This window comes from Antennarius striatus, chromosome 12 (assembly GCF_040054535.1).
Source record: "Antennarius striatus isolate MH-2024 chromosome 12, ASM4005453v1, whole genome shotgun sequence".
NCBI lineage: Eukaryota > Metazoa > Chordata > Actinopteri > Lophiiformes > Antennariidae > Antennarius > Antennarius striatus.
The window spans coordinates 15,744,276-15,771,170 of NC_090787.1; the positions used below are offsets into that span (position 1 = coordinate 15,744,276).

Below are 26,895 nucleotides of genomic sequence, written 5' to 3' on the forward strand. Positions count from 1 at the left end.
GGATGTCTTAACCAAACCTTTAAAGTAAACTGGGCGAGGTAACGTCTTGATGTAATAATATATGATCAAATATGAGATGACAGGTTTCTTGGATTCTTGATACGGTTGCTTTCATGTCAAATTAGGGTCACTTATGACTCATTTTCTCATTTAAATGGAAATTTCAACTTTAAATCATACAGCTTAGAGCAAAAGAAACAATCAGAAAACTAATATTCAGTGTGTTTGTTTTAATAATATATGTACTAGATATTTTAATACAAATGACTAAAATTTTACCAACTTTTTTTTTTTTTGCTCCTGCGGGTGACGCTAACAGCGTTTAATCTGCTATTAATTGATAATGATTAAAAAGATAGCCATGTAGAAGCATTCTGTTAATAAACCTTGGAAATGACCCTAATAAAGTCCAGACATGCAGTTGCTGCCGTCAATTTGGGATGAATCACCTTTTCCTGTGGTGAATTTTGCATAAGCTTTATCAAGAGTGTGATCGGCATTGTCGGTGAAGACGGGAGGCATATATTGGCAGGTAGTTTCTCGTTGGTTTCAGCCATCTTTCTGTGTTTCTGCCCCACCTCATTCACTGCAGTGGTGACACACTCCCAAGATAGGTGTGTGCTTAGTTTGGTTTGTCAACCTGCCAGTTACTCTGCTGAATGAAAGGTGTCTCCTGCTTTCAGCCTTCAACACATTGCTGTCATCTTGACTTTAGTCTCACAGCTACTCTTGATCAAAGGAGAATTTGCTCACTTTATAGAAATAGGAATTGAATAGCAATTACTGTCAGGGTTTTTTTTATTTCAAGATTTGTAGATCACAAATATGAAGACCAAGTTTAAGTTTAAATTTAAGAACATAGTTTTGTAAATGAGGTCCCATTTCTGAGTGACTTTACACAGATGGCCTTTTACCCTTTTGGCATTCATGGCTGTGGTGCAGGAGATTTGTCAAGATACTGTCACTCGACCTTAGTGTGGAAACACGGGTAGTCACAACCCCACAGATACTGTCTTGTTGCAGTAGAAGCTTGACATTCAATTGTAAAAATGTTAATTGAAAATAGTTTATTAAAAATAGTTAATTGACTAAATTTTTCATCCAATGACTTGTCAATAAACCAATTGTTCAAAAAAATGCAAATGAGATTAATTGTATTGAATTTTCTTTTAGAAAAGAGAGTTTTTACCATCAGAGAGTTTTTACCATCAGAAATTAAAATGGTCTTGATTTGCTTTGGACCAAATTCATATAACTTGGACTTGTTTCATGTCACATGTCACCATTACTGATTACACATACACATACATACATACACACACGTGTGTGAATACCTTGGCTGATTATCCCCAGCAGCTGTAGCCAGTATGGATGATCCTGGAGAGACTGCACTAACCCCTCCTACACAGGCAAACAGGAACACACACACATTTACACACCCACATGGGCTCTTGTGGTTTTATTTTTTGGGTGAGGCAGCTGGCCAAGAACAACGAGAGGCCTGCTTAGCATTTCAAAGGTGCAGCTCTCTCCCTCTCTTCTCCCCCTCTCCTCTCTTTCTCCTTCTCACATTTAACAACTGACGATGGGAACAAAATGAAATATATCAACTTTGATTCCAAATGAAAAGGACAGGATTTGCAGACAAGTACGGCCATTAGAGTCACTCGAGTTTTTGAAAGCAGTCCAAGATTCGGGGGCAAAAAAAAAAGGTCATTCTGTGGACAGTCATTAGGAGTTTGGGGTTCACTTGGAAACATAACATTTTAGGCTGCACACCTTTGTGATATCTAAAATCTGTGTTTCCTTTGTGAACAACATCTCACTGATGATGTGATCTGAGCATCGCTGTAGTCAAACCCCTGGTGTTCCTGTAAGGTAATCATTTATCTCCTCAGAATGATTGAGTATACCTCCACACATTGACATAGCATGGACATGGCTTGACATACAGTCAGTTTACAGTTTGATTACCCAAACAGCAGCTTGTCTCTATGAATTATTCACCAATGTTCCTTTACCATGTAGTCATGTGTGTTGAAACCAAATCACTGGCATTCTTTCCATTTTATTTTTTGAGTTATTAATCATACAACCAGCTGACACAGTCTTAAACCTAACTGGCTTGTAATCGTTTGAAATTTCTGAAAGGACTATCATTGACATTGTTGGAGAGTGATAACCGACCAGGTTTCAGAAAGCGTTGAGCACGAGGACAGTTGGTGACATTCGGTCATAGTGATTCACAAATGATTTGAAACTACATACAAGTGTGTGTGTGTGTGTGTGTGTGTGTGTGTTTGTGTGTGTGTGTGTGTGGCTCTGTGTAGCTCCGTGGTGCACTGGCATTGCGTCTGGAGTTTCTCCTGCCTCACGCCCTGAGCCAGCTGGGATAGGCTCTAGCTCCCCATGACCCGTGACAGCGGATGAAGTGGTTGTGAAGATGTATGTATGGATAACTAAATATTTTCTCATTCACTAGGCCTAGAGACTGTTGAAAGCAGGTGGCTGTTGTCAGTTTAATATTAGGTCATTCTTTAATGGATAAAGTGTATATGAATAGGCTCCAAAAGGGAGCATGCATCACTGAATAAAGTCCTACTCTACTACGATAACGGTCCTTTGCAATGGTTTCTTCTGGAGAACCTTCTAATTCTAGTATGAATAGTGCAGAGTGTGTAGTTGAGTCTTCTAGGGAGACCTCCAGATGGCCAACGTGCGTCGATGTTGCTCCAGGTCAAGACATCGATGCTACTTCAAATACGGATTCTAAAGACTATGGAACCTTTTTAGGAATAGGTTTGTGGAACTATTTTCTTCTATTGACAGCTTTGAAGGGAGAAGTCTGGACTTTATTGTTGCCTATTGTTCCACTAGCACTATAGCGCCACCTGTTACTATGAGCAGATCACACAGCTGTCTCACCTGCTTAGCAGTGGTGTGACAGATGAAGGAAGCAGTGCAGGCTGACCAGAGTCCTCTGGAGGCTTATTCCAGCCAGTTGGTGCTATCATCTGTTTTATGACCCATCGTCCCCTCTCTGGACAACAAACTGGACCCTTTAGGCTTCTGCTAAAATGCTCAGTCTGTAGCAAGGAAATGCTTGGTGTTTATTTTCACAGAAATATGACTATATGCAAACTTCAACTCCATGGTATGACATCAAACTCCAGTAAGACTCAGTCTCTTTTGTTTCAACAATGGTATTGGGTTTGTTTTTTCATCACATCTGCAACTTTTATTTGCAAAGTGCAGGATGTTTTATTTGTGTGTGCTAGCTAAGTTCCACCAACATGCTTTCTATACGGGTAGCTTCAGAGTGGTTCAGTTTCACCATAGATATTCAAAAGCTTTGCATCCATTAAAAAACTGCATAGTGGTATCACTTAAAGGGTGCTGGAATCCCAACCCATATTTCCATGTGTTCTGTAACTGTTTGGCCCTGGTATGGTTTGACCTCATTGCGCACGTTAACCACATTCAGCTGTGTCCTAAACTCGCCTGGTGACCTGGATTCACTATTGATGCTCCTTGATAAAAATTGTGGCATCCCTCACTTCTGTTGGAGCCAAATCTTTTGGCTTTTTCCAGATTTTCCAGATCATTTCAAGTAGAGTCTGGTTGGTGGGTCATCCTCTATTTGCATCAGTGTAACATCCCGCTGTGAGTTGAATGAGTTGCAGGGAGACTCTTCCTTGCTTTCTCACACTGTCTCGGAAAGTCTATTTCTGTTGTTACAGAATTGCTCTTCATTTTCTCTTTCTAGACTCGGCCTCCCTCTCACCGCTCATAAACACATCATCAGTTGTTGGAGCAACACGTATGTGTGTGTGCCCAGTGGAGCACACACATACGTATAGAAGGATTACTTCAGTTAGGAGGAATATTATTACTATTTCTGCTCATATGTGATTCTGTGCAACAACTTTTTGCCTTAGTTGATAAATTGTAAAAAAGCACAGCAAGTACATCAAAAGCACCATTAGGCCCATGCTGCAGTGTTAAAAGATTCAAGGCATGCAAACGTTTATTAATTATGTTGCAAATTTAAAAGACTCATTTTATCAATGGATAAAAAGTCAAACATAATAATTATGCCACATGAAGCCACCTACTCTCATATGTTTTGTCTCCTGTAGGAGCTGCGGACAAAATCCAGTCAACAGTTTTTAAAAAAAAAAAATTGAATTTCTTTAATTTACTGGCTAATTTACAGCTTTGTCTGCTGAACTGTCAATAGTTTACTTTAGAGGAGGAGAGCAGAAATCACTAGATTTCAGTCACAGTACTTTTCTTTGGTGTTATGATATAAAAGGTTGGGCTATCGGTAGATCCTTCTGTGTACAGCATTATTTTCTGAACTACAGACAATATTTAATTGAGAGTTGGATAGGCAGGATGGGCTTGAGAAATTTTGATGAAGTATTATGCACGATGGAAAGACTATAGCATTTCCAAACTGGAAAGACTTTACAATCAGTAAGTAGCAGTTAACTGCTAACTCAAATATGAAGAAAATCAGCCTAATTTGGAGAAACAGCATCGTTTGGGAGCCCCTTATGTTCCAATTCCCTCTAGAGCATGCAAGAGACAACAGTCCCTGGTTGTAATTTGCCCCTTGACACTTATGTTGGAGGGAAGAAGAAGAGGCAGTATAAGGAGGAAACCCACTCACTGACCTGAGTGGACAAAGGCTTAAATGGAAGTTGGGGCTTGTAAGCAGATCCAGGCCTATAGTGCATTAGCATCGTACACAGTCTTATCATTGTACGCCTTTACACTGACAGGTCTTTTATTGGTTCCTGATCACAGTTGGTGATCAGTCGAAGGTAGTGAGTGCGACACATAAAGCAGACTTCAAAAAGCTAGCGACAGTGAGAGCTCACTGTTACATCACCTCTCGTTGCCCGTGTCTGGACAAAAAGGTTGCCCTTGAACCCATGAAGAAGACCTTGGACTGCAGATATGCAAGCTCTTGGCATGATAAGCAGAGTTTGCCTACCAGTTTTACACCACTCTTGTTCACCACGTGGACTGTGGTGGTTGGTCGGTAGTTGCTCGATTTCTGATGATGTCATTGTAAAGCGACTTTTGCATTCAAATGATAAACCTCCTTGTATTCGATTGTAAGCTTTCTGGCCTCACTTCCATTTTATGTTCATGTGCACTCATTCAGTTTTACAACCAATTGCCTGCAGGCTTTGCAGATGTGACACGCTTAATTGGCCAAAAACTTGCTGACTACAGTCGATGAACATCGTAGAAACCAAGAGCTAGAGGCCCTGCCAATAGTAGACCACATTGTATTACATGCCTGTTGAATTTGTTCTTAGTTTCCTCTTTTGTATTTCTCTTCATCTTGCTTTAGGGGATAAAGACGGCAGCAAAGTTACAACAGTTGTGGCCACTCCCGGCCAAGGTCCTGATCGGCCACAGGAGGTGAGCTACACGGACACCAGGGTCATCGGCAATGGTTCGTTCGGCGTCGTCTACCAGGCTAAACTCTGCGACTCAGGAGAGCTGGTCGCCATCAAGAAAGTCCTGCAAGACAAGAGGTTTAAGGTAAAATGAACATGCAGTATCTTTCAGATCTCTCAACTGTCATTAGTCACCTAAGTACAAGAAACAAACAGAAGAGAGAAGAGTAGCACCAGCTAGATGATCATACACACTAACATGCTGACTGATTAAATGTGACACATACATGAATGGAGTGATCTTTCACAAGTACGTTGAGATCAGTGAAGCTGCGAAACAAGAGAAAACAAAGGCAGAAATCCTTCCTGCTTCTGGCAGGAAGTTGGTGTGGTTGTGGTGGTGAGATCTTTTCCACCACAAACAAACTCATGCGCATAACACACTGATACTCAGTTAAGTTTAGTTCAGTCGCCTCCTTAGAAAAGCCATTTCCTTCCAAGCAAAGCTCTGCTGGTATCCTCTCTTTGTGTTTTGAATGGTTTTGACTGATGGTTTGTTTGGGGGTCGGCGGTAGAGCTGTCCCTCTTCTTAGCTCATGGATAAAAGACTGGAGACCTTTAGGCTGGCAGGACAGCTGTTCAGATTCTCATTAAGTATTCAGGGTTAATGGTAATGGCTGCACATTGTAATAGTATTGGTACTATCTAACATCACTATCATCACAACTTGGGCCACTTCCAGACTTCTGCTTGATATGTTGGAGATGCAGATTTGTTTTCTTATCTTAAACTGGTCAAATTCAGCAGCCTTCATTAGAGAAGGTGGACATTCTGTGGTTCATTCTGTGGTTTTAAAGGAATGAACAAGTTATGAGTAACTCCCCTGAAGGATTTGGTTTATTTAAGCAGTTTTTCCATTGATATAGGAAATAAGAACAATAGATCCCATTAAAGGAAAGGAAAGATTTGACTCTGGGAGGAAGACTTCTTATCTTATACACTGACAATTAGAAGAGGAATAAAATTACGGTACAACCTATTTTATCAGCTCATCAACCAATGACTTTTTTTGTTTTACTTTTTTCCAAGTTAAACTAAAGTTTAGTGGACAGATGGGTTTGTAGCTTAGTTGTCTCCAAACTGCTCCCTCAATCTACCTCCAGGGCCCGTGTTAGGATCTTGTCCTCATGACAAGGTTTGACCTTGTGACTCTTTAAAATCTGTCATATGTTATTTCATGTGTGGAAGACCTGTCTTACATTCATTCATTCATTCATTGTCCACTGCTTCATCCGCTGTTGCGGGTCGTGGGGGACTGGAGCCTATTCCAGCTGGCTTAGGGCATGACGCCAATGCACCGCGGTGCCACACTAAGAGACAGAAAACCACACACACACACACTCATACCTACCCAATTTGGGATATGCCAATTAACCTGAAGTGCTTGTTTTTGGAGGTGGGAGGAAGCCAGAGAACCCAGAAAGAACCCACGCAGACGCATGCAAAACATGCAAACTTCGCACTGAACGGCATTTGAACTCGGAACCGCCTTGCTGTGTGGCGACAGCGCTACCCGCACATCTCCTCAATGCTGTTTGGGGGTTTCTCTCTCCAGTCAGGCTACATTTTTAGAAGCTGCCTCTTATGATACTTTGAATTTTCTACAGGTTAAAGTTTTTTGGGTTTTTTTGTTCACGGTGACTCTAAAGCATCAAGTTCTTGTTTGGCCAAGTCAGAGAGATCATTCTTTCAAAGATGAAAAAGGTGTACACATAAATTAACCATAATTTTATATTTCTGAATTTTTTTTGTAGTGTTCCATGGAATTTAAGCTGACTGTAAATTTTGATCATCTTTTCCTAAAACCTATAACCAATCTATATCCTACATACAGTATATTATCATTCTGATGCATTAGTAGGTTAAGTTTTTATGGGTTGAGTCATCTTCAGATAACTTGTTTTTTTGTAATTTTGGTTTTGAGCTCAGTCTAATCTGAGGTATTCCAAGCTGGGCTGTCAGTGGTTTGTTGCGTGATGCCGGTGCTGTTTGATGAATATTGTTGATCCTGGACGTCAGGGTTTTTTGGTGAGGATGAGGAGGACAGACCCAGGTGCACCCTGGGGTCACCTACATTGAACTCAGTCTCTCGTTGGAGCAACAGAAGTTCAGTCAGGTGTGTTTCCCTTCAGGGTCTTGACATGGAATGGTTTTGCTGGTCCGACTGGTTCTGCTGAATAGTTCAGCGGCTCAGTGACACAGATTTAACCTTATGAAGGTTCAGCCCAAATTTTCAGCAGTTGTAGCATGTGCTTATCCAAAACCAGACAAGCATGTGATGTTACTTATAATGCGGACAAAATGTCTTAAACCACATTTGCAAGTGTTTTCTTTTTTATGCTATTTAATAACCATGCTGACAGGTCCTGCTTTTCACGTTAGCCGTGTTTGCCTTGCGGTTAGCGCAGGACGCCAGCAGGTGCTGTGTTTTAAACCGCAGCCAACTAAAAGATCAAAGATCATTTTGCGTTGTTTTCTTTGAAGGGCTGAAGAAAACAACACAACCTGCGATGGTTTAGAGTGACCTGGATGAATGACAATCTACATCAGCTTCTTTTTGTGCATCTGTCAGCTTTTCCTCTGTCTTTTATTTTTGGGCTCACTGTTTCCACTTGCACTGGTCCTTCCTTCCTCGTGAACAGCTCTTTATGAAAGTGAAGCAAATGAGTGCTAAGACTCTTCACATGACTCTCATGCAGACCAGAAAGCTTTTGCGCTGCCTCACGTGAACATACCTAAACACCTGAATTCCATTTTCTCCTTATTCATTCTCCTCTGCTCCAAAACCATTCTCTTCACACCTCCATCAGCAGAACTCTTCTGCTCCAACATGTCTGAAGGCCTTGTCAACATCTCACACACAGGCACGTCAATGAGGTCACCATGTGAGTTAGATTGTAGCTAACAAATGCGCGAAGCAATCTTGATGAGCTTACATTCTACCCATGATGCATTATGGGATAAATCCAACCCCACTCTCATCAGAAGGATCATATATCTACTCATTGGAAAATGGATACTTGCATTAAAACCAATGAACACACACACACACACACACACACACACACACACACACACACACACACACACACACACACACACAGAACGAGAGCATGTCTGGTGACATGGATGTTCAGGCAACAGTATAGTGTCTGGTGATTGAAGCCTGCTTTATTTATCTGATACACAAGAGTCTTTACGCAAAACTGGTACTTTATTTGTTATTTTTAGTTGTAAAACTATGAAGTTTCAGTGAACACTATATTTAAGCAGGCACTAGGGCGGCAACTGACATTGTGTTTTTCTTTTCTGCAATATCTGACATGAATAAATACAGGAATTAATCAGTGTAGAACTTTTTGCTGTGGGTTTTGACAGTTTTGAAGAAAGGGAGCTGCTACTCGGAGCAATTCCTGACAAATAAGATTCATAAAAGGGAATGAAATGGTTCCATTAATCCATAAAATAATTTGTGTTAAATAAAGCAACTCAGAATCCTGTAGATGTGTTTGTGAATTTGTGGGTTTGAAAGCGTCCTCCCACAACCCCAGATTTCTCTTGTCAGTTTTGTTGTCCCCGCAAACAGTTCAGTTTCAACCCAGCAGTTCGTATCGCTGATCCTGACAAGGCAACTCCGCCAAGACCAGAAAGTCTGAAGAAATTCCGATGGGGAAATACATGTGTCCACCAGATTATTCCTTCTCCTGAGAAGGACGTCTGAGAGCAGGCTTAGGTCTTACTACTAGCATGCTAAAATGCCTCAGACTTAACACCATGAACTGAACCAGTCATGGTTCCAGTACAAAAACACACTCGGTAAACTGGAGTAATTATGACCAGACAAGAAACAGATGGTGAGGAACAATCGATGCTATCACCAGGTGCATGGCAGAAGACATGGGTCGGCCTCCAACATTGGTATTGATATTATTGGCCGACAGTGATTAATATAAGAGCAAACTAATACAACGTGACGCTTTTCCAAACACTTTTTTTTTTTATTTGGCTGAGAGCTCATTCTATGGCTGAAATGCAAAGAACTGATTCAAATTCGGGCACAGTCTCCGAACCAACCCGGGACGTTCCGTAGTGTTAGAACAATAAAGCGTGTGTGAAACTGGATATGGTTTTATCAGATGATAAATCAGCGCTATGTAGTGGTGGGACTTCTTGCAGCTTGCATTTGAGGTATTCTCCCTCTCTCTCTTTCTCCCACCCGTTCCATCTGTCTCAACGTCTCTGCTGGCCTGGTTATTGACACACTGGTGGATGACAGGTCAGCAGGAAGGACTGCAGTATAACTGGAGCTGGGCAGGGCTGGACTGAACAGCCCGTCTGCTCCTCCTCCATATGGTACCATCTTTCTCTCTCTCTCTCTCACACACACACACACACACACACACACACACACACACACAGACACGCCCTCAAATACTCCCACTAAGCCCCTGCAAGAGAGCGAGGGCGTTGCCTGCAGTGCATGATGGTTCGATAGCTGGTCTGTGACCCACACACTATGATGTCACTTATAGTGTGTGTGTGTGTGTGTGTGTGTGTGTGTGTGTTGGCAGTTGCATAAAGGGGTGAAGAAGCAAGGGGAGGGTGGTGGGAACTGTTTTACATTTGCTGTAAATTAATTAGGTGGGGGAATTGCCTGTACCAGACTGTTGAGCTCCAATGTGCTGCTGGGATGACGGGGTCTCGTTCGGTAGACGTACACTTCACTCTGCTGCGTTATAAATGATTGCGAGGGGATGATAATTCTCATAATGTGACCAAAAAAAAAATGTGGAAAGGCAGTTTCATATCCCCCCCTGTGCCAACCGCTTTAGACTGACCCACATAACAGCAGATCTCCTTTGTCACCTCATCAGCCCTCGAGCACTGTTTGTCTCTCGTCAACCAGATTCACAGCTAGCTGGTTAGCTGAGTTCTTCGTCATCTGTGGTTCATCACTGAAATGTTATCTTTGAGGGTTTTAACAGTTGCATGGATTAATCAAGGGAGGACATGTCCTCACAGTTTTTGTTATGTCTTTCTTTGTATTGCAGTGTTTTGCTGATTGTTTTTGCTGACACAGTTTCCTACTTCCAGCCAGATAATGGTGCCTTACCTAAAGCAATAGGAATAAAATGTAATTTTTGAAAAATTAAGGAGTAACCAAAATAGTGACTTGATTCTTTAAGTTAGTCTATAGCTGCTTCTTAAATCTGCCATTGTGGGTCAGATTCATAACACTTACACATACAAGGAACCTAGTGTATACACATTTTTGACATTCTTCAGATTATGCCAACACTCTCACAGTCTGTAGATTATCCTGCTTTTATTTTACACCAATGTTCTGTGATGAACCCAAGATAAGAAGTTAACTTACACTTAGTCCGTTGACTAACACAAAATGCACAAGAAACCGCTGAACACTTGTCCAAACAGAGAACTGTGTGCTTTCCCAGGAGAGGAGGTGTAGAGGAGGTCATCAGGAGAATATTACGTCAATCTGATCATCTGCTGTCTTGGTAGTGTCAGAAATGAGCAGCCCAAATTTCTCAATAAATGTAGGTTGTAAGCCAATTTCCATTCTGCTTTGTTTGCAATCCACATGTAAAAAACTTTGTGTTTGTGGGAAATATCCAAAATTCCAAATATGAGAATCTTAGAGCATGCATTGTATTATTGTATTTAAATTCCTGCAAAAATAAGGTGAAAATAAAATGTTATCTTTGTCAGAGTTCTACATTTTATGTTAAAGCCTGAGTTGCAGTAATAAAGCTTTTAATCTGTAACACTAATGTCCAAATCATATGGGGGCATCACAAGGTTTTTGGTTTTTTTGATGTTCTTGAAATCAATTATCTAATAATTCCACTGCTCTGACTTGTTCTGGTCTTAACTTTGATCCCTGTATTCTTTTTTGGTCTGTCTTTTGGATTCTCTATTAACTTTCTGTGCCCACTGTGAACTTTATACAAGCCCATTAGACCAAGTCAACATGCAGCACTGCGATAAAGAGGAGGAGGAAAAGACGGAAGGTAGAAAATATTAGCTATTACAGAGCTGTTAGTGCATGAAGTCCTGCCCACCATTGAATCTAATCTATCTAATAACAACTAGTTTTCCTCATAGTCACATTGAACGTGAATAAACAGTTAAAGAACTGATCCAATCAGGCTGGTTCTGTTCTCTGGATTCTTGTTCACACCACAGACCCGAGACAATTCATACACATTTAGTGCTTTGGCTGAAGTTTGTGCTGTGAGCTCTTTTAGTTTCCCAGAGGTCTTTAATCTCTATTTTAATCCAGGCATGGGAGAAGACAATGTGCCATAATGTCTGCGTTGTTCTGTGAAATAATTAATAACCGATTGTTTCATTTTCATTTTTTTCTGGCTCCTGGAAGAAATTAGCACAAGGATCTTGTTGCATCAGTTTATCTGACAAGAAGACGATTGTTCTCTGAGATGATTGGTAGCGTCTTCTGTCGTAAGACACACTGCTACGTATGTCGAGTTGTTTTGGGTTCCATCCTGTATGACAATCCAACAAAGCCACTTGCATGATTAAACCATCATGCAAGTGACACGTAATGTGAGTAACGCCTGGTCAGGTAAATGGAAATAATGCCGAGTCAGCTGTCTAAAAGGGTTCACAGATCCACTCCTTTCACCACGAGCTTGAAATGTGAGATGCAACATGAGAATCATGTGCTATTCTTGTGTCTTTGTTTTGCAGAATCGTGAGCTGCAGATCATGAGGAAGTTGGACCACTGCAACATAGTCCGCCTGCGCTACTTCTTCTACTCCAGTGGAGACAAGGTCAGTTGTGTGTTGGTGCATAAACCAACACCCCCCCGTCTGGGGTTCGACACAATGAATTACAGTATTTTCTGCACTATGAGGCACACTGGACTATAAGGCGCACATTCAACAAATGGCTTATTTTAAAGCTTTCTTATACATGAGGCACACTGGATTACAAGGCGCACTGTCAGTGTTAGAGAAAACAAAAGGCTTTTAGGTGCGCTTATAGTGCGGAAAATGCTGTACACTGTAATTTCAGAAATTAGGAGATTAGTTTCAAGACGGTAATCAAAATTTCAAAAAATCAAAAGTACATGGTATAATGAAAAATTGCACAGCATTATCAATTTGTTTCCCCATTCAGGTACAGTATACTCAGGCATGAAACTTTAATCCTCTCCCCATTGCCAACATTTGTTTTTTTTTAAATGTCTTCTCCAGTTGGCTGTTCAAGAAAATCTTTTATGATAAGGTAACATGGATGTCTAACAGACAGGTTTATATACTTGTGACACATTAGTTCACACTTCTAGGTGGATGGAAACTGGGCAAACTTATTTTTAAGCCCGAGACAGTAGAAGCGCTTTGATAGATAAAAATAAAAGTAGAATTTTGAAATGAATGACAACACTGTGTGACTTAGATATAAGCTGGAGACTTAATGACAGCATGCATTTGCATAGCTTTCTGTCCAAAGAGCGTGACGCCTACCCTGTGACTCACGCTGATCCTGATGAACTGTTGTGTGTGCCAGGTGCTGCCCTGTGTGCGATTCCATGTGTGGGCAGGAGGAGCAGGGATCAGTGGGCAAACTGCTTCACCTCACTGTTTATAGAATAAAAATGATAATCAGTAGACCTTTAGAGGGCTAGTAAGAAAGAAATGGGTCACTGTCTCAAATCTAAGCAACTCTTGTCAATTTCTTGAGAGGAAGCAGTAAAGGTGTAACTCTTTCTTTCAGGGTTAAAGGTTAAGTGCTGACTTATTTGTTTTAAGTACTCCTTAAAGGTTCCCTTGGCCTGCTGCGATCCACTCCTTCAGCACCATATTTCAAATTAGAGTAATAAAAGACTTTGTAGTTTGAGTCTCAAGCCCGAGATTGAATGGTGACCATCTTGTCTGGAGTATATCTGTTATACTATCCTTCGCAGCTAGTCTGTCCTGGACTGTTGGGCCTGTAATGTGTTCATTCGTATACTCGGTGCACTTGACAGGAAAGTCCTCCTTAACGTGAAACCTTGACGCCTGGAGACTATATCTTAGTGACATGCCATAGCATACATGGCATTCACCAGGAGTAGACAACTGAAGATGGATGAGGGGTGGCTCTGTTTGCCAGACTAGTGACTCAGGTTAATAATAGACCCACCCGGGCCCTCCCCTCCGTGCTGTAAACTCCGCCCGGTTGCCACCTCTTACCTCGCGCCATGTGCTCGCTGACCTCTGGGAATCACACAGTTATACTGACACAGTTGTGACAAAACGACCTCACATATTTCCAACATGACATTTGCAGTGACAGTGCATGTTGTTCATTGTTGTTTGTTTGTTCGTGTCGTTACTCTTACCTTTACATAGTATAAACCCCTCTCCTTCACATGTTCCCTTTCATGTATTAATTTCTCCCTCCTCTTTGTCGGTCACAATGTCTCACCCGAGGCTAATTGTGGAGACTGGCACCATGTTGTTGGTATGGGGACGTACAACTGAGGGTAGACAGAGCTGCTTCAGTAGACAAAAGGTAATGTCACCTAGGAAGGGAGTTCAGTGGAGAGCTGCAGACAAGTTGATGGATTGATAACAGAAAGTAAAGGTCAGGTATTTGGAGGAGTTTCCTGCAGGGAGGGTTCATACTGGTCAAAGCTGCTCTAGCCGTCAGCATGTGAACAGGTATTCTTATGCAACCGCTGTCATGTGGTGTTCTTGACACACACTCCTTTTGCTAGTACCCTTTGGCCACTTGTATAATAGTGTTCAAACGGAAGGCCACATGTTCAGACAGCGCAGGCAGGGAAGAAAGCAGCAGTTTGGCTGTTACCTTTTCAAAATAAGATGCGTTTCACCAAACGCAACTGCTGTCTGTGAATTCACTGTCATGTTAAACATGCAGACTTCTCAGTTGTGACAGCGTGAAAATATTTTGTTTTTCACCTTGACATAAATTAAGCTGTAATACAAAATTCACAAACTCTTTGAAGCAAGACTAGTTTACCCTACCAGAGGGCCTCAGTCAAAAAATAGTCATTCAGTTGTTTGTGTTGGATGCTTCATTTTCTCCAGACTGACTTAGTGATCATTTGTTCATATACAGGTTTATTTGAGGAGATGCAGCACATAATATGCAGTATCAAGTGCAATGAAATATAGCATTGTTGCAAGATGTTAAGTAGTAGTAACAAATCAATATTTATTATTTTGTGATTTTGTAAATGCATGTTTACCCAAAGTACCCCCATTAAATCCTGCTCAGGGCAGAAAGGGGTGGGGCTGTAGGTAAAAATACTGAGGTTTCCATGTATAGTCCGCTTGTTGGACTTTGTGTGATGGTCACTTGAACATAATCTGGGTACATTCAGTCCACAGAGAGTAAGGAAAAGAGCGATGTCCAGGCCAACAGATTATTTTTATCAGGGACCCAGGAGCAGTTTTATCTGCCCCTCTCCTTACCAATGTTTTTCTTTGGGGGGCCAGTATTTCAACATCCACACAAAGACACTCCTATATGTACAGATGTTACATTGAGGAGGTCTGGCTGTGGAGTTGCAGAATTTGTGATGAACCAAAGTGGCACAAGTGAGTATTTATGGCAAAGACAGTGGCTGACATAGAGGACATATAGAGTCCCCTGGAATATATTTATAGATTTATTCTTTGCTCTGCACGGCCAAGTTGCACCTGTAGTCCTTCAGCTGAAATAAGGGTCTGCAGTTATATGCATTTATAATAATCATCCACTTCTGCACATTTTTCTCTAATCATATGTATTAAAGTATGCATCACATCAAGTGTTGACTCTCACAATGTGCCACTTATGATTAAATAAGCTTGACAAAGTCAACTCACCAGGAAGCACAAACTCACATTCTATTATTATATGCTGCACTTGTAGAAACTGGCATGCATGCTGTCTGTTACACGCAGCACAGATCCCATCAATCCCCTTCTTGTGGACGGCGTAGCGTGAGGATTGGGAGAGAGCTGAGCCAGTTGTTCAGGTGCAAGCCATTTTCCCAGCAAATTAGAGGCTGAACGATTTAGCTGCGAGTGAGTAAGGAGCCAATCAGACCATCTGGGAGCAAGCCAAGGAAGTGGCTTTATAGTGAGGCAGGAAGTGAGTCATCGCTGTTGCTAGGCTAAATATAGCTTAAGTGGCGGCAGCAGGAGTGGGCCCTCTAGTCGTCACAAATGTTATCAGTGGGAGTTTTTACTCATGGAAGGAAGAAACGGTGCGCATGCACCCACAGAAAGAGATGGGGTGATGCTAATAATGGAACGTGTAAACCACACTACCTATGTCTGAAATCTGCGTAGGGAAACTCTGCTCATTGTGGCTGATATCTGCACCAGTTCTTATGAGCCTGTCTCCCAGTACTCCCGCCCAGTATGTAGTCAACCTGATGGAGTGGGAGAGAGCAGTTGCACAAAGCAGGCCTTTGAGCTGACTGAGGCCGACCGCAGTCTGTCTGAGAAACTATGGGGAGGAAATATGTTGTCAAAGTAGCGTGTTACCACTAGTACCACTAGTTTTAGCAGTAATAAAGTAAAGTGATTAATACAAATGGGATATCGTGTTTATTGTGTCAAATAATGCCTCGTCACCCACCCACCCACCCATTGTCTTGGATGATTTAACAATCATATACAAATTACTGGAAAAACACTCTGAACATCTCTGGAAAGCATTATTCAGTGTACATTACCCACCATGAACTATTGTTGTCTTTATTTATATATTAGAATGTATTCATAATTCATTCATTTATAAAACCTCATTGTTCTTGATCATATTTTTTTGTGTGTAAAAATAACACAAACATGGGATTAATCAGTAAAGCATTGTTCCACAGAGAGAAATATTGTACATTATTACCTTTGAGTAGAAATAACTAACTAATAATATGTAATACATTAGAATTTTAGAGTTTCTCATTCACAGTGATCTGGATGTTCTCAACACGGGCCCATCTCACTCATTGTGCTTGCTTTGGTCTCCTGTTATTACTGCTAGCAGGTAGCTGAGAGGAATCAAAGGTTACTTGGTTGTCTTGTTGAGTTTTCATTGGGTAAAAGACTCTGGGTCCAACCCACCATATCCCAAACGTAGTTATGCAAATACATCATAATTAGATGGTTACTAAAACATACGCAGACAAAACAATTCAAACTATTTCCAAGCCCTTGCCAGAACATCCTCAACAGGAACCAGTGGGTTTCTAACATGACACTTGTGTAATTGTAGTGTCATAGACAGAATAGGGAGCTCAGACAGTTTTTCAGAGATGAAGCAAGCAATTGCTGGTTGGAAATTTGATGGGATAATTTGTGGAAATCTCTGAAAATGTTGGACTTTTTTTTAAATGCTGAGCAGACATTGCATCAGCCCAACAACCTTTACTGTTCCTGGATTCATCCTGTTGTTGTTCCTTCAAGAACTCCTTCTAACAGGCCAAGAGTTGTCCTCTCAAGGCTCGGCTGTTCCTCCCAGCAAACCACCAAGGACACACAGGAAGCCAGTGAAAGCCCACATGAGCCATGAATTGAGATATATATAGTCATGACTTTAAGGCGTCAGACAATGGATTCAAAAGGAATACCTGATGACTCCATGCTTACTGATCAGAATGGAAGGGAAAGGGAAGTCCTAGAATGATTGGCTGACGAGTCTCAGATACAGCATCCTTTCAGGGTCAGTGTGCCCCAGAGCAGAACGTGCACACGCCCACCGTCCACCACAAACCCCGTACAACCGGGGAAGGAGGAAATGATATCATTGTCTGCGGCTGCTCTTGGAGCATTGGCCATTATGATACATGGTTATGCGCTTCCTGCTGTCAGGGGGAGGAGTTCTAAACAATGGAGTCCCAGTTAGACTCAGGAAAAGAACTTGAGTTGTATCAGCTAACAAGACACTTCATTCATGAGGTGGAGATATGTCATTCACACTCAAGAAATTTAAAAATGTGCTATGAATGCTTGTCCCAAGTTGAAGCAACTTTTCCTTTACTTTAAAATGGTTGTAAGTGCGTTTGTACATCAGATTTGTGAGCGTGGTCACATCTTCACTGAAATGAGCATGATTCACTTTTCCAGTTAATTCCAAGCAACCACTCCCTTGTTTAATTAACTCAACGCTATAAAAGAGGCACATCTCAAGTAATACAACGTGTTCCGTAGCCAGAGGACAATCTAGAATCATAATCGGTGTATCCACCTGCTGCACCTCAGGAAGTGGCTTTAGGACTGTTTGCCTCTTTGTGGGCCTGTGTATTCGGACCCCCCTGAAAAGCAATGGATTGTGAGTCTCAAACATCACGCTGGTGCTATCTGGACAAGAAGCCATCCAGGTTGTGGAGCAGAATGACGACACGGGTCTAGGATGACCAGTGATGAGTGATAACCTGACCTGAAAAAAAATTAATAATGAACTAATAAAGTATCTTCCAAACGACCACAGCTGTTTATACCAGATTTTGTAGTAGTAAGGTCTTGTAAGGGTTAAAAGATCTGCTTGAAATTGTAAAATGTAATTGTGATGTTTTTGTTGTTGCTTTTCTCCAACAGAAAGATGAAGTGTATCTGAATTTGGTTTTGGATTACGTTCCTGAGACGGTCTACAGGGTGGCCAGACACTACAGCCGAGCCAAGCAGACACTGCCTATGGTTTATGTCAAGGTATTGAAGTTTGTGTGTGTATGTTTCCACAAACACAATGGTATTAATTGGTGAGCATAACTTTAGTAACAATCACTGTAAAAGGCCATAATGAAACTCCCACAGTGTTTTTATGTGTTTTTATAGCATCAGTGGTATGTCAGCAGAGGGCATGTAAGATGTCAGGACATTTCTCACTTTTTTTTTTAATCGGGAAGCATTCCAATAATTTTTTATTTTAAATGAGACATATTCACAAAAGGTAATGCCTGTTAGAATATATTCTTAATATTTAATGAAAAAATAAAATTTGTCTTGTTGTGAACATTAAAGTAGAACAGATAAGCAGAACTATGGAGACAGTTAATAATGTAGCAATAAAAAATGTCAGTGTGAAAAATAGTTTTGAGTTTTAGATTCAAGTCGTGCTTTTTTTGTGTAGGAATACAGTAATTCCACACTATAAGGCGCACTGGACTATAAGGTGCACCTTCAATGAATGACCTATTCATTCATTGAAGGTGCGCAGCTTTGACTTTCTTTGACTTTCATTCTGTCTGGTCTGCTGACGAGATATGCAACAGCATGGGGGTTGAGGTTACAGTTGAGAGCTGAGAAGTCATCTAAGAACTCATCTTCAATGAAGGGGCTATTTTAAACTTTTTCCATATATAAAGCGCACTGGATTATAAGGCGCACTGTTGGTTTTTGAGAAAATTAGAGTTATAGGTGCGCCTTATAGTGTGGAAAATACTGTACATAGAATAGGAGATGCTGAGTTCCATACCCCCCTCCTAGAAATCACCAGTGACTCGAATGCGAGGGAGGAACATTTCTCCCATGTTGTTCAAAAAGGCCTCAAAAAGAAAGGCCTGTGCTGAGATGGTAAAGGGTTGTGTACTTTACACGGCTGGGAGTTTAAGCAGTTGTTTCCATCTTTGTAGTGAAAAACAAGCCTGGTTTTCATGTGGCTGTGCTCTGTGTGTGTCTGCATGTAGCTGTACATGTACCAGCTGTTCAGGAGTCTGGCCTACATCCATTCATTTGGGATCTGTCACCGGGACATCAAGCCCCAGAATCTGCTGCTGGACCCGGAGACGGCCGTTCTCAAGCTCTGCGACTTTGGCAGGTAGGTTACTCTACTGTAAAAGGTTTTGACAGCAGTGATCTTTTTTTTTTTTTTGGGTAACATGGGATAGTTTCATATTTTAGGGGAGGTTGTCCTCTCTGCTCTCTTGTGACGTGTCAGATGAACTGATGAATACCATTCTCATGTCTGATGTTGAATATATATTTTCACTTATAAATGTAACTCAATGTAATGTAAAATAAATGTAATTACTCCTTAATATTAAATAATTCTAAATTTATTACTTATTCAAGTTACAAACATTTCAGTTGCACAAAAAATGTTTGTTTCTCTGTTATAACATAAATCCTTTTAATTTGTCAGGTTATGAAACCCACAAAACTCCATCAATCAAGGATCAAACTGTCCAAGTGAATAAAGAAAAATAACACAAGCTAGAACATTAACTTTGTTCAAAACGTTTTGGGGTTTTTTCAACATTAAATGGGTTTAATTTATGCCTATTATTATTGTGGAATATGTAGTTTTTTGTCAAAGCACACTTTTGACCCATTTAGTTTTAGACACCCGCGGTGCACTGGTGTCACGTCCGGGGTTTCCCCCGCCTCACGCCCTCAATCAGCTGGGATAGGCCCCAGCTCCCTGCGACCCGCTACAGCGGATGAAGCGATAGACGATGAATGAATAAATAAATGAATGAATCTTTACACACTCTGACCTGTCATGCTTTCGTGGGCCACATATAATGATGTGGTGGGTCACATTTGGCTTTGAGTTTGACCCCTTCGCTTTAAAGACTCTTGGTACTCCAGCTGATGAGAATTCTTAAAATATGACAATTGATCACAGGTTTTAGTTGTCAGGTCACAGTTTGTATTTTATTTCATTTAAGTCCTTTGGGTTCATAAATCCCCTCTCTTTGCCAGAGTGCACAGATAGATGGTGATGGAGCTAATGATGAGCCTTATGTTTTTATGTCATGTGCAGTGCTAAACAGCTGGTCCGCGGGGAGCCTAATGTGTCCTACATCTGCTCTCGCTACTATCGAGCCCCTGAGCTCATCTTCGGTGCGACTGACTACACCTCCAGCATAGGTAGGCTGAATGCAGTTGGCACAGTCGATTTAAACCCTTAAATCATTTGATATGGTCAGCCATGCGAAGCTGAATGACAGAAAACATCATTATCAGGTTGTCTGTACTCAGTGTGGTTATTTCTGTGCCTCTTTTGGTTGTGTCTGACTTCCTTTCACCTGTGGTTTACCTTCTGTCTTCAGATGTGTGGTCAGCCGGCTGCGTTCTGGCAGAGCTTTTGCTAGGACAGCCTATCTTTCCAGGCGACAGTGGAGTGGATCAGTTGGTGGAAATTATCAAGGTAATGGCTGGACATGACCTATAAGGGGTAAAAGTCTTTATATGCAGTGTGACAGGGTCTCCATAAACGAGTATAAATTCAAGCTGAAGTTTACGTTTTGTGTCGTGTGCTTTTTCTGTCTCTTTCCAGGTTCTTGGCACCCCAACCCGAGAGCAGATCCGCGAGATGAACCCCAACTACTCTGAGTTCAAGTTTCCCCAGATCAAGGCACATCCATGGACTAAGGTGAGTCAACAGGTACAAGAGCCTTTTTACTTTTTTAAGATCCACCCTGCATTATCACTTGTCTCCATGCTTATGTTACGAAAGTGATGCTTCAACCTCATGACATCACATCACACCACAGAGCAGCATGAGAGTCCTCACTCCTGCTGTGAGCTTTTTAAACACTAAGAATGACATAAGATGAGGGTAAAAACACACAACAGCTCTCCGTTATTTGGTCCTAAAATTGGACATGTCATCAAAAAAAGTGCAACAAAGTGAAAAGCTCTGGTTTTCCCCCTATAGTAGAAAATGTGAACAAATGCAATGGGGAAAAACTGCACTTCCCGGTTATTGGCACAGCTCACCTAATCAGCGATTTTAATAGTCACTTTCAGATGAATAAATGGTCAATTTGTTTGATAACACATCCAAAGTCGGTCCAAATCTGCATTGTGTGAATTCTGTATTTGCCATCAGATAATCTGAAAGGTGTATTTATCTATTCTGGCTGCTTTGTCCATCCATCCATCCATCATCCAGCTATTTTCTTGTAGCCGAGACGACCACAATCGTCTTGGCTACTGCCGCTTCTCCAGCCTATCCCAGCTTACTACGTTCAAAAAGTGGGATGCACCCTGGTTAAGACGCCAGCTCATCAAACATCTTCTCAAGCTAAATCTTTGATATGTTTGTATGTTAGATGTGTTTTTTACAACAACAGGTTTTTTAATTGGGTAAAGGGCACTGTGTCCTCCTCCAAAAATACAGAATTAACCTTAAATATACTGAGACACAGCATGAAGACTTTCTTAACAGCTTTTTTCCCACAAAAGCATCGGTCAGCTTTGAATTCACGCAGCTCTGACGTCTTGTTGTCGTTCATCCATTCGTTGTGTCATCCTGTTTATGCGTCACTTGTTCTTGTGAGATTTTATCTTGTATAGAAGATCAGCTGACTCAGAAGGAGATTTTCACGTTCTTGTGAGCCTTCACATTTCGCACAAAAGGGGAAGAAAGCCAGATTTGGACAGATTTGGTTCAGAGAGCTGATAAAGAATGTACTGAAACTGAACCTGAGATGCATGGAAGGAGTCATTCTTCAGGAATACAAGAAGTGACGGATGTTTTCTCACCTCGGATAACACGTCACATTTAAAAACTTTTGCTTTTTTTTTTATTCTGGAAAGTACCTGATTGTTATTAAATGGAACTGAGGCTAAAGGCGTTATGTTGCTTTTATTTTAGCACATGCTGTTGACAGGCTGACAGTCATGTTTGTAGGGTTGTTGACCAGCCAGTGCCAAACTGCTTTATGTCAGTCCTATATTGACAGAGTCAATCTGACTTTAATGGACTATCACATTGTCTCATCTTGAAGTTATAGTGAACCTGAAATGGATTGGTGATTGAAAAGGGACAGTCTGTCCTCCTGGCCTCTATTCAGTCCCAACTATGTCTCTGAATGACGGTGATCAGTCGTCCAATCAGCAGGCAGCCACATGTCATCCTGTTGGCCCTTCAACACCCTGCTGTGGTCGCTCTCTGCAACTCTGAGATCAGACTCATTCATTCAGTCACTCTCCTACAAACTTCAAGTACAACAGGCTTTATTAATCACACTGCAGAGAATTTAGACGTCTTGAGTTGTTTTTATGTGTTTTTGGAATAAAATTAATGCTGTTTCTTCTTCTTTTTCAGCAGCAGTGGTGAGCAGACTTCACGTGATCACCGTTTACATCTGTCTTTGTGTCTGATCGTCGCTCAGGTGTTCCGGCCACGTACCCCTCCAGAGGCCATCGCCCTGTGCTCTCGCCTGCTGGAGTACACGCCCACAGCCCGTCTCACCCCGCTGGAGGCCTGCGCACACTCCTTCTTTGACGAGCTGCGTGACCCCAATGTCAAGCTGCCCAACGGGAGAGAGAAGCCCTCGCTCTTCAATTTCACCACCCAGGGTATCAACATGCAACTGTCACTCAAATCACAAAGCATGGTCCCAGAGGCCAGTTTTACCTACACATACAAGTAAAAATAATTAGCAGACTTTTTCTAATAGCAGTAAACAAGTCTCTGTCAAAATGTCCATGGTGAAGTGTCAATAACACGTCAGTATTATATTATAGTAGTAGTACCTCATTACATCTGACAATACTCCCGTTTGACATTAGGGAAACGTCGACTGATGTCTTGACTTTTTCTGCTGTCCATCTCTTTTAGAGTTATCCAGTAATCCCTCTCTGGCTTCCATACTCATCCCCGCCCACGCCCGTAGCCAGGCCGCTGCCTCCACCCCAACCAACACCTCTGCCACCACAGGTCAGAGCCACGCTTCCTCCAACAAACACTTTATTTATCAGGCTGGACAGTCTATGTATTTTTGAGGAGTGTGGGTCATGATCTGTGTCTCTGTCAAATGGAAAATTGGTGTGACTCTCTAATGGTTAAATAGAGCAATCAAGGGGTTTTAAATCCAGCAGTGTGTTTATTTGCTTTGTCTTGTGAACTTAACTTTTACTAATTGTCCTGATTTAATTGATAACAAGTAGTACCACATATTTCAGGTCACACAACTGGAGTAAAGAACATTTCACCTCATTAGTGTTACATCCTGGAAGAGCTGCTAAGTTTTTGGAGGCCGCTGCGCTTGAGCAATCAGAGGTATTAGGTCGGGGCTCCTCAGGACTGTTTGCTCTTTTTCTCCCAAATCTTTGTTCCATTTCATGGGAGTTGATGAGTTGAACCAGGGAGTGGCGTCATGGCTCCAAATCAGTCTCGTGTGACCAAAACATTTTAGTGGAGAGTTATAACAAAGCCTGCGCTACATGGAAATAAAAGGTTTTTCTAGATTAGCCCAATAAAAAGCAGTACATCTGTAAGTGCGTTGAGTGTTTCATTTGAAGTTGTGTAAATTTTACTTGCGCTAAAAGCTAGCATTAACTTTACATTTAAAATACTTCTTTTATGTACTAAGCTCAAACAAACTATGCAGTTAATGCTAAATGATAACAACCTCCTTTCGTTCACAGATGGGAGCAGCACAGAGCGAGGTCCCAGCACCACCACCGCCTCCGCTTCGGCCTCCAACTCCACCTCCTGAGCCCGCAGAGCCTCCCCGCCCTGCCCCGGGCTCAGCCCCAGCTCACGGCCTCTCCACTGCCTCGGCCGGGGGGTGAGCTCCGCTTGGCTCTGCTCTGTCCTGCTCCTCCTCCACGACAGCAGCAGAGTGATGCTGACGCAGTCCGGGTTCAACAGCTAGCCAACAGCCCAATGCCATGATCACAAACCAAGCGTCCCCCCCGATCCCCGACCGACCCGTCATCCAGCTGTTTGAACTGTTCTCCATCCTTCGTCAAAGACATCTCTCTGCGCCCTTTCAACAGGGGAAGTGAACAGAGGTGTTCCTATTGATAAAGTACACTGTACATGTATACACAATGCTAGCCTGCTATTGTTTGTAAGAGGACAATCTGTAGAAAACGTCTGAAGCTGTTCCTCTTGGCCCTTCCCCCCTGATCTCTACATTTCTTTCATTTTTCTGTAACCTAAACCTTTACCTCTGACCCCTGTGACCTCCCCGGTTCCTCCTGTAGTGCATGGCCTGAGTATGGTTAGGATCACCCGGAGAATTCCCCCCGCCGCCACCACCTCCCTCCCCCACTTTATCTCACTTTTCACATCCAAGGCATGAGGCTCATGCACGGGTAAAACACACACACGCGCGCTCTCATGAATGCACATACACACACACACACACACGAATGCATGATGAACCTGATGTATGTGGAAAGAAGCAGTCCTCTCGCAGAGGGGGTAATATTTGTTTCTTTGCCTGGGGTTGTTTTTAAATGGTTGGCAAGCTGTTTTAATCCACCTTGTTTTTAATTTTTTTTAATTTTTTTGGTTTTGTACACCTGGGCAGACTTTTTTTTTTAGAATTGCCATGTGCGATGGATGTGACACGTATCTGGTCCTGTGTGCTTGTATAATATATACATAGAATACAAAACAAACATGCATTACATACACAGTTTATATATTACTTTTCTTTATGTATAAAAAGTATATATAGATGTATATTAACTAAAATGGTTCAGAAATCATTTATGGTGAGCTCATATCTGGCAGAGCAGTGGCAATATTTGCTGCTGCCTAAAGACAATAGATTTAGATCATGTGGTGTTTTTGTTTTCTGTTCTTATTGGCTGGAGTGATCGATTCCAGCAGCCACTTCCCTGTTCTCTTGTGTTGTCTGTACTAAGACTGTAGATGGATTTAGGGCACCGCTCTATTCTCTATCTTTGTACCTGTCTATAACAGTGTTTCCGTGGCAGTGCAGTTTCTAGACAAGCACCTTTTTCATTGTCTAGCTCTCTGTGAACAATTTGAGATGTTTTTTTAAACACGTTCCTCTCCTCCACTCTCCCCGAGAAGTCCCAGCGGATCGCTGTTTTCGGCGGCCTGTCTTGTGTTGTGACCACTGACTGAAGTGTTAGCGTGTCCCCCCCTGCCCCCTTCCTTCCACTGGCCATACATAGAGCCACCCGGTACAGTCTTATTTACAGAGAATACTCATGACATTTAAAATAAAAATTTTAAAAAAAGAAAAGAAAAAGATGGATTTGTAAATACAGTATAAAGGCTCCTCACCAAAATTCTGACATGTATGTTGTTTTTTTTAATGTTTTTTTTTTTCTTTTCCCATGTTGTGTTCAAGGTATGTATATATATGCAGACCCATGTACTGTTTATGAACAAGAACAAAGATGATAAAGGGTAGAGAAAGAAATATTGATTTAACAAAAAAAAAAACAGGGCAAATCTGATGTTGTTAATGGATATTGTAGATGATGGTGATGATCAGCTTTATCCAGCCATATGTTCAATCTCACCTGTACAGTACAGTAGATGACAGCTGTATTATTGTAACAAGAACTAGTCATGTATAGTGTAACTATAGTTTGGAGTGCCTTTGCTTTCATACACCTTCGCCTTGTTCCCCCCTTCTCGACTGGCCCTCACCATTACCACCCCCACTACACACACACACACACACACACACACACACCAGATATTGTGACTCTCCCTTCGGTGCTGTTGAATGTCCTGCAACACACTCACATGTGCATACTTGATCTTCAGCCCCCGTCACTCACAAGGCTTTCCCTTCTTCATTGCACACTTAATCGAATCTACAAACATGAATTCTAAGAATATTTTCCTCGTCTAAAGATGCAGCAGACACGTGTTTATTGTAGATGTTTTATTTTGGACTGACATGCAGACGCATGCATGTACGTGACCGTCCTGGCACAGACTCCGGGGCATGAAGTGAGTGAGTGGGTGGGTGGGTGGTTGTGAACGCAGCAGGGGCTGTAAAGGCCTCATATACTGTATATATACAATACAGTACAGTTTCTGTATTACTCAGTGTTGGTTCTGTTACCAAAGCCAGACAATGTAGTTGTGATGAGCCATCCTCAGATGCAGTCGTGTGTTCTGTCACTTCCTCTCATGCTGAATAATTTGTCTCCCTGTCCTCTTGCTTGTTCTCCTCCCTTCCTGCATATTCGGGGGGGGGGGGGGTTCAGTAGCACCTAAGGGTTCGAGTCATGTAGCCTCTCCCCTGTCTCTTGCTTGCTGTAATAATGCATTCATGAATATGATGCTACCACACAATAATTTTATCGCCTCACCCTACCCATAACTCCAGTTCAATAAAAACACCACAAAGGTTACCAAAAAAAGATGAGCAAGTATATATGCTAGTAATAATGATTTATTCTAGCATATAAACAAGTAACTGGGGTTAAAGAAAAGAATCATAAAAAATGCTACAAAAACACCTTGTATAACAGTACTACTACTTGAATGCCTCTGTTTGTGACTGATGTTTTTGTTTTGTTTTTCTTTTTTTTTGTCCTGTGAAGGTATGCTAAATGTGCACCTCTGTAAATATTCCTTCTGCGTGCTCTGAGGAATAGTTCCCTGGTACTGTAATTTGCATTAAATAAAGAGTAGGATAGCCTGGAAATGATCAAGCACTGTCTCTTCTATCTGTTATTTCTTCATATGAAGCAA

At 41.7% G+C, this 26,895-nt stretch overlaps 1 protein-coding gene across 2 annotated transcripts in view; it reads left to right on the forward strand.

The window, feature by feature from the left end:
- The window catches only part of gsk3ba (glycogen synthase kinase 3 beta, genome duplicate a), a 29,763-nt gene extending 2,908 nt beyond the window's left edge, over positions 1-26,855 (forward strand). The window contains exons 2-11 of one of the 2 annotated variants that reach the window (XM_068328765.1): positions 5,369-5,562; positions 12,210-12,293; positions 18,060-18,170; positions 19,148-19,278; positions 20,227-20,333; positions 20,516-20,613; positions 20,743-20,850; positions 22,586-22,772; positions 23,035-23,133; positions 23,844-26,855. In XM_068328765.1, the coding sequence (XP_068184866.1) occupies positions 5,369-5,562; positions 12,210-12,293; positions 18,060-18,170; positions 19,148-19,278; positions 20,227-20,333; positions 20,516-20,613; positions 20,743-20,850; positions 22,586-22,772; positions 23,035-23,133; positions 23,844-23,914 (1,190 nt within the window). In that variant the 3' untranslated portion in view covers positions 23,915-26,855. The remainder of the gene's footprint in view (positions 1-5,368; positions 5,563-12,209; positions 12,294-18,059; positions 18,171-19,147; positions 19,279-20,226; positions 20,334-20,515; positions 20,614-20,742; positions 20,851-22,585; positions 22,773-23,034; positions 23,134-23,843) is intronic. The other variant, XM_068328766.1, reaches the window with a different exon arrangement.
- The last annotated feature ends 40 nt before the right edge of the window (positions 26,856-26,895 follow it).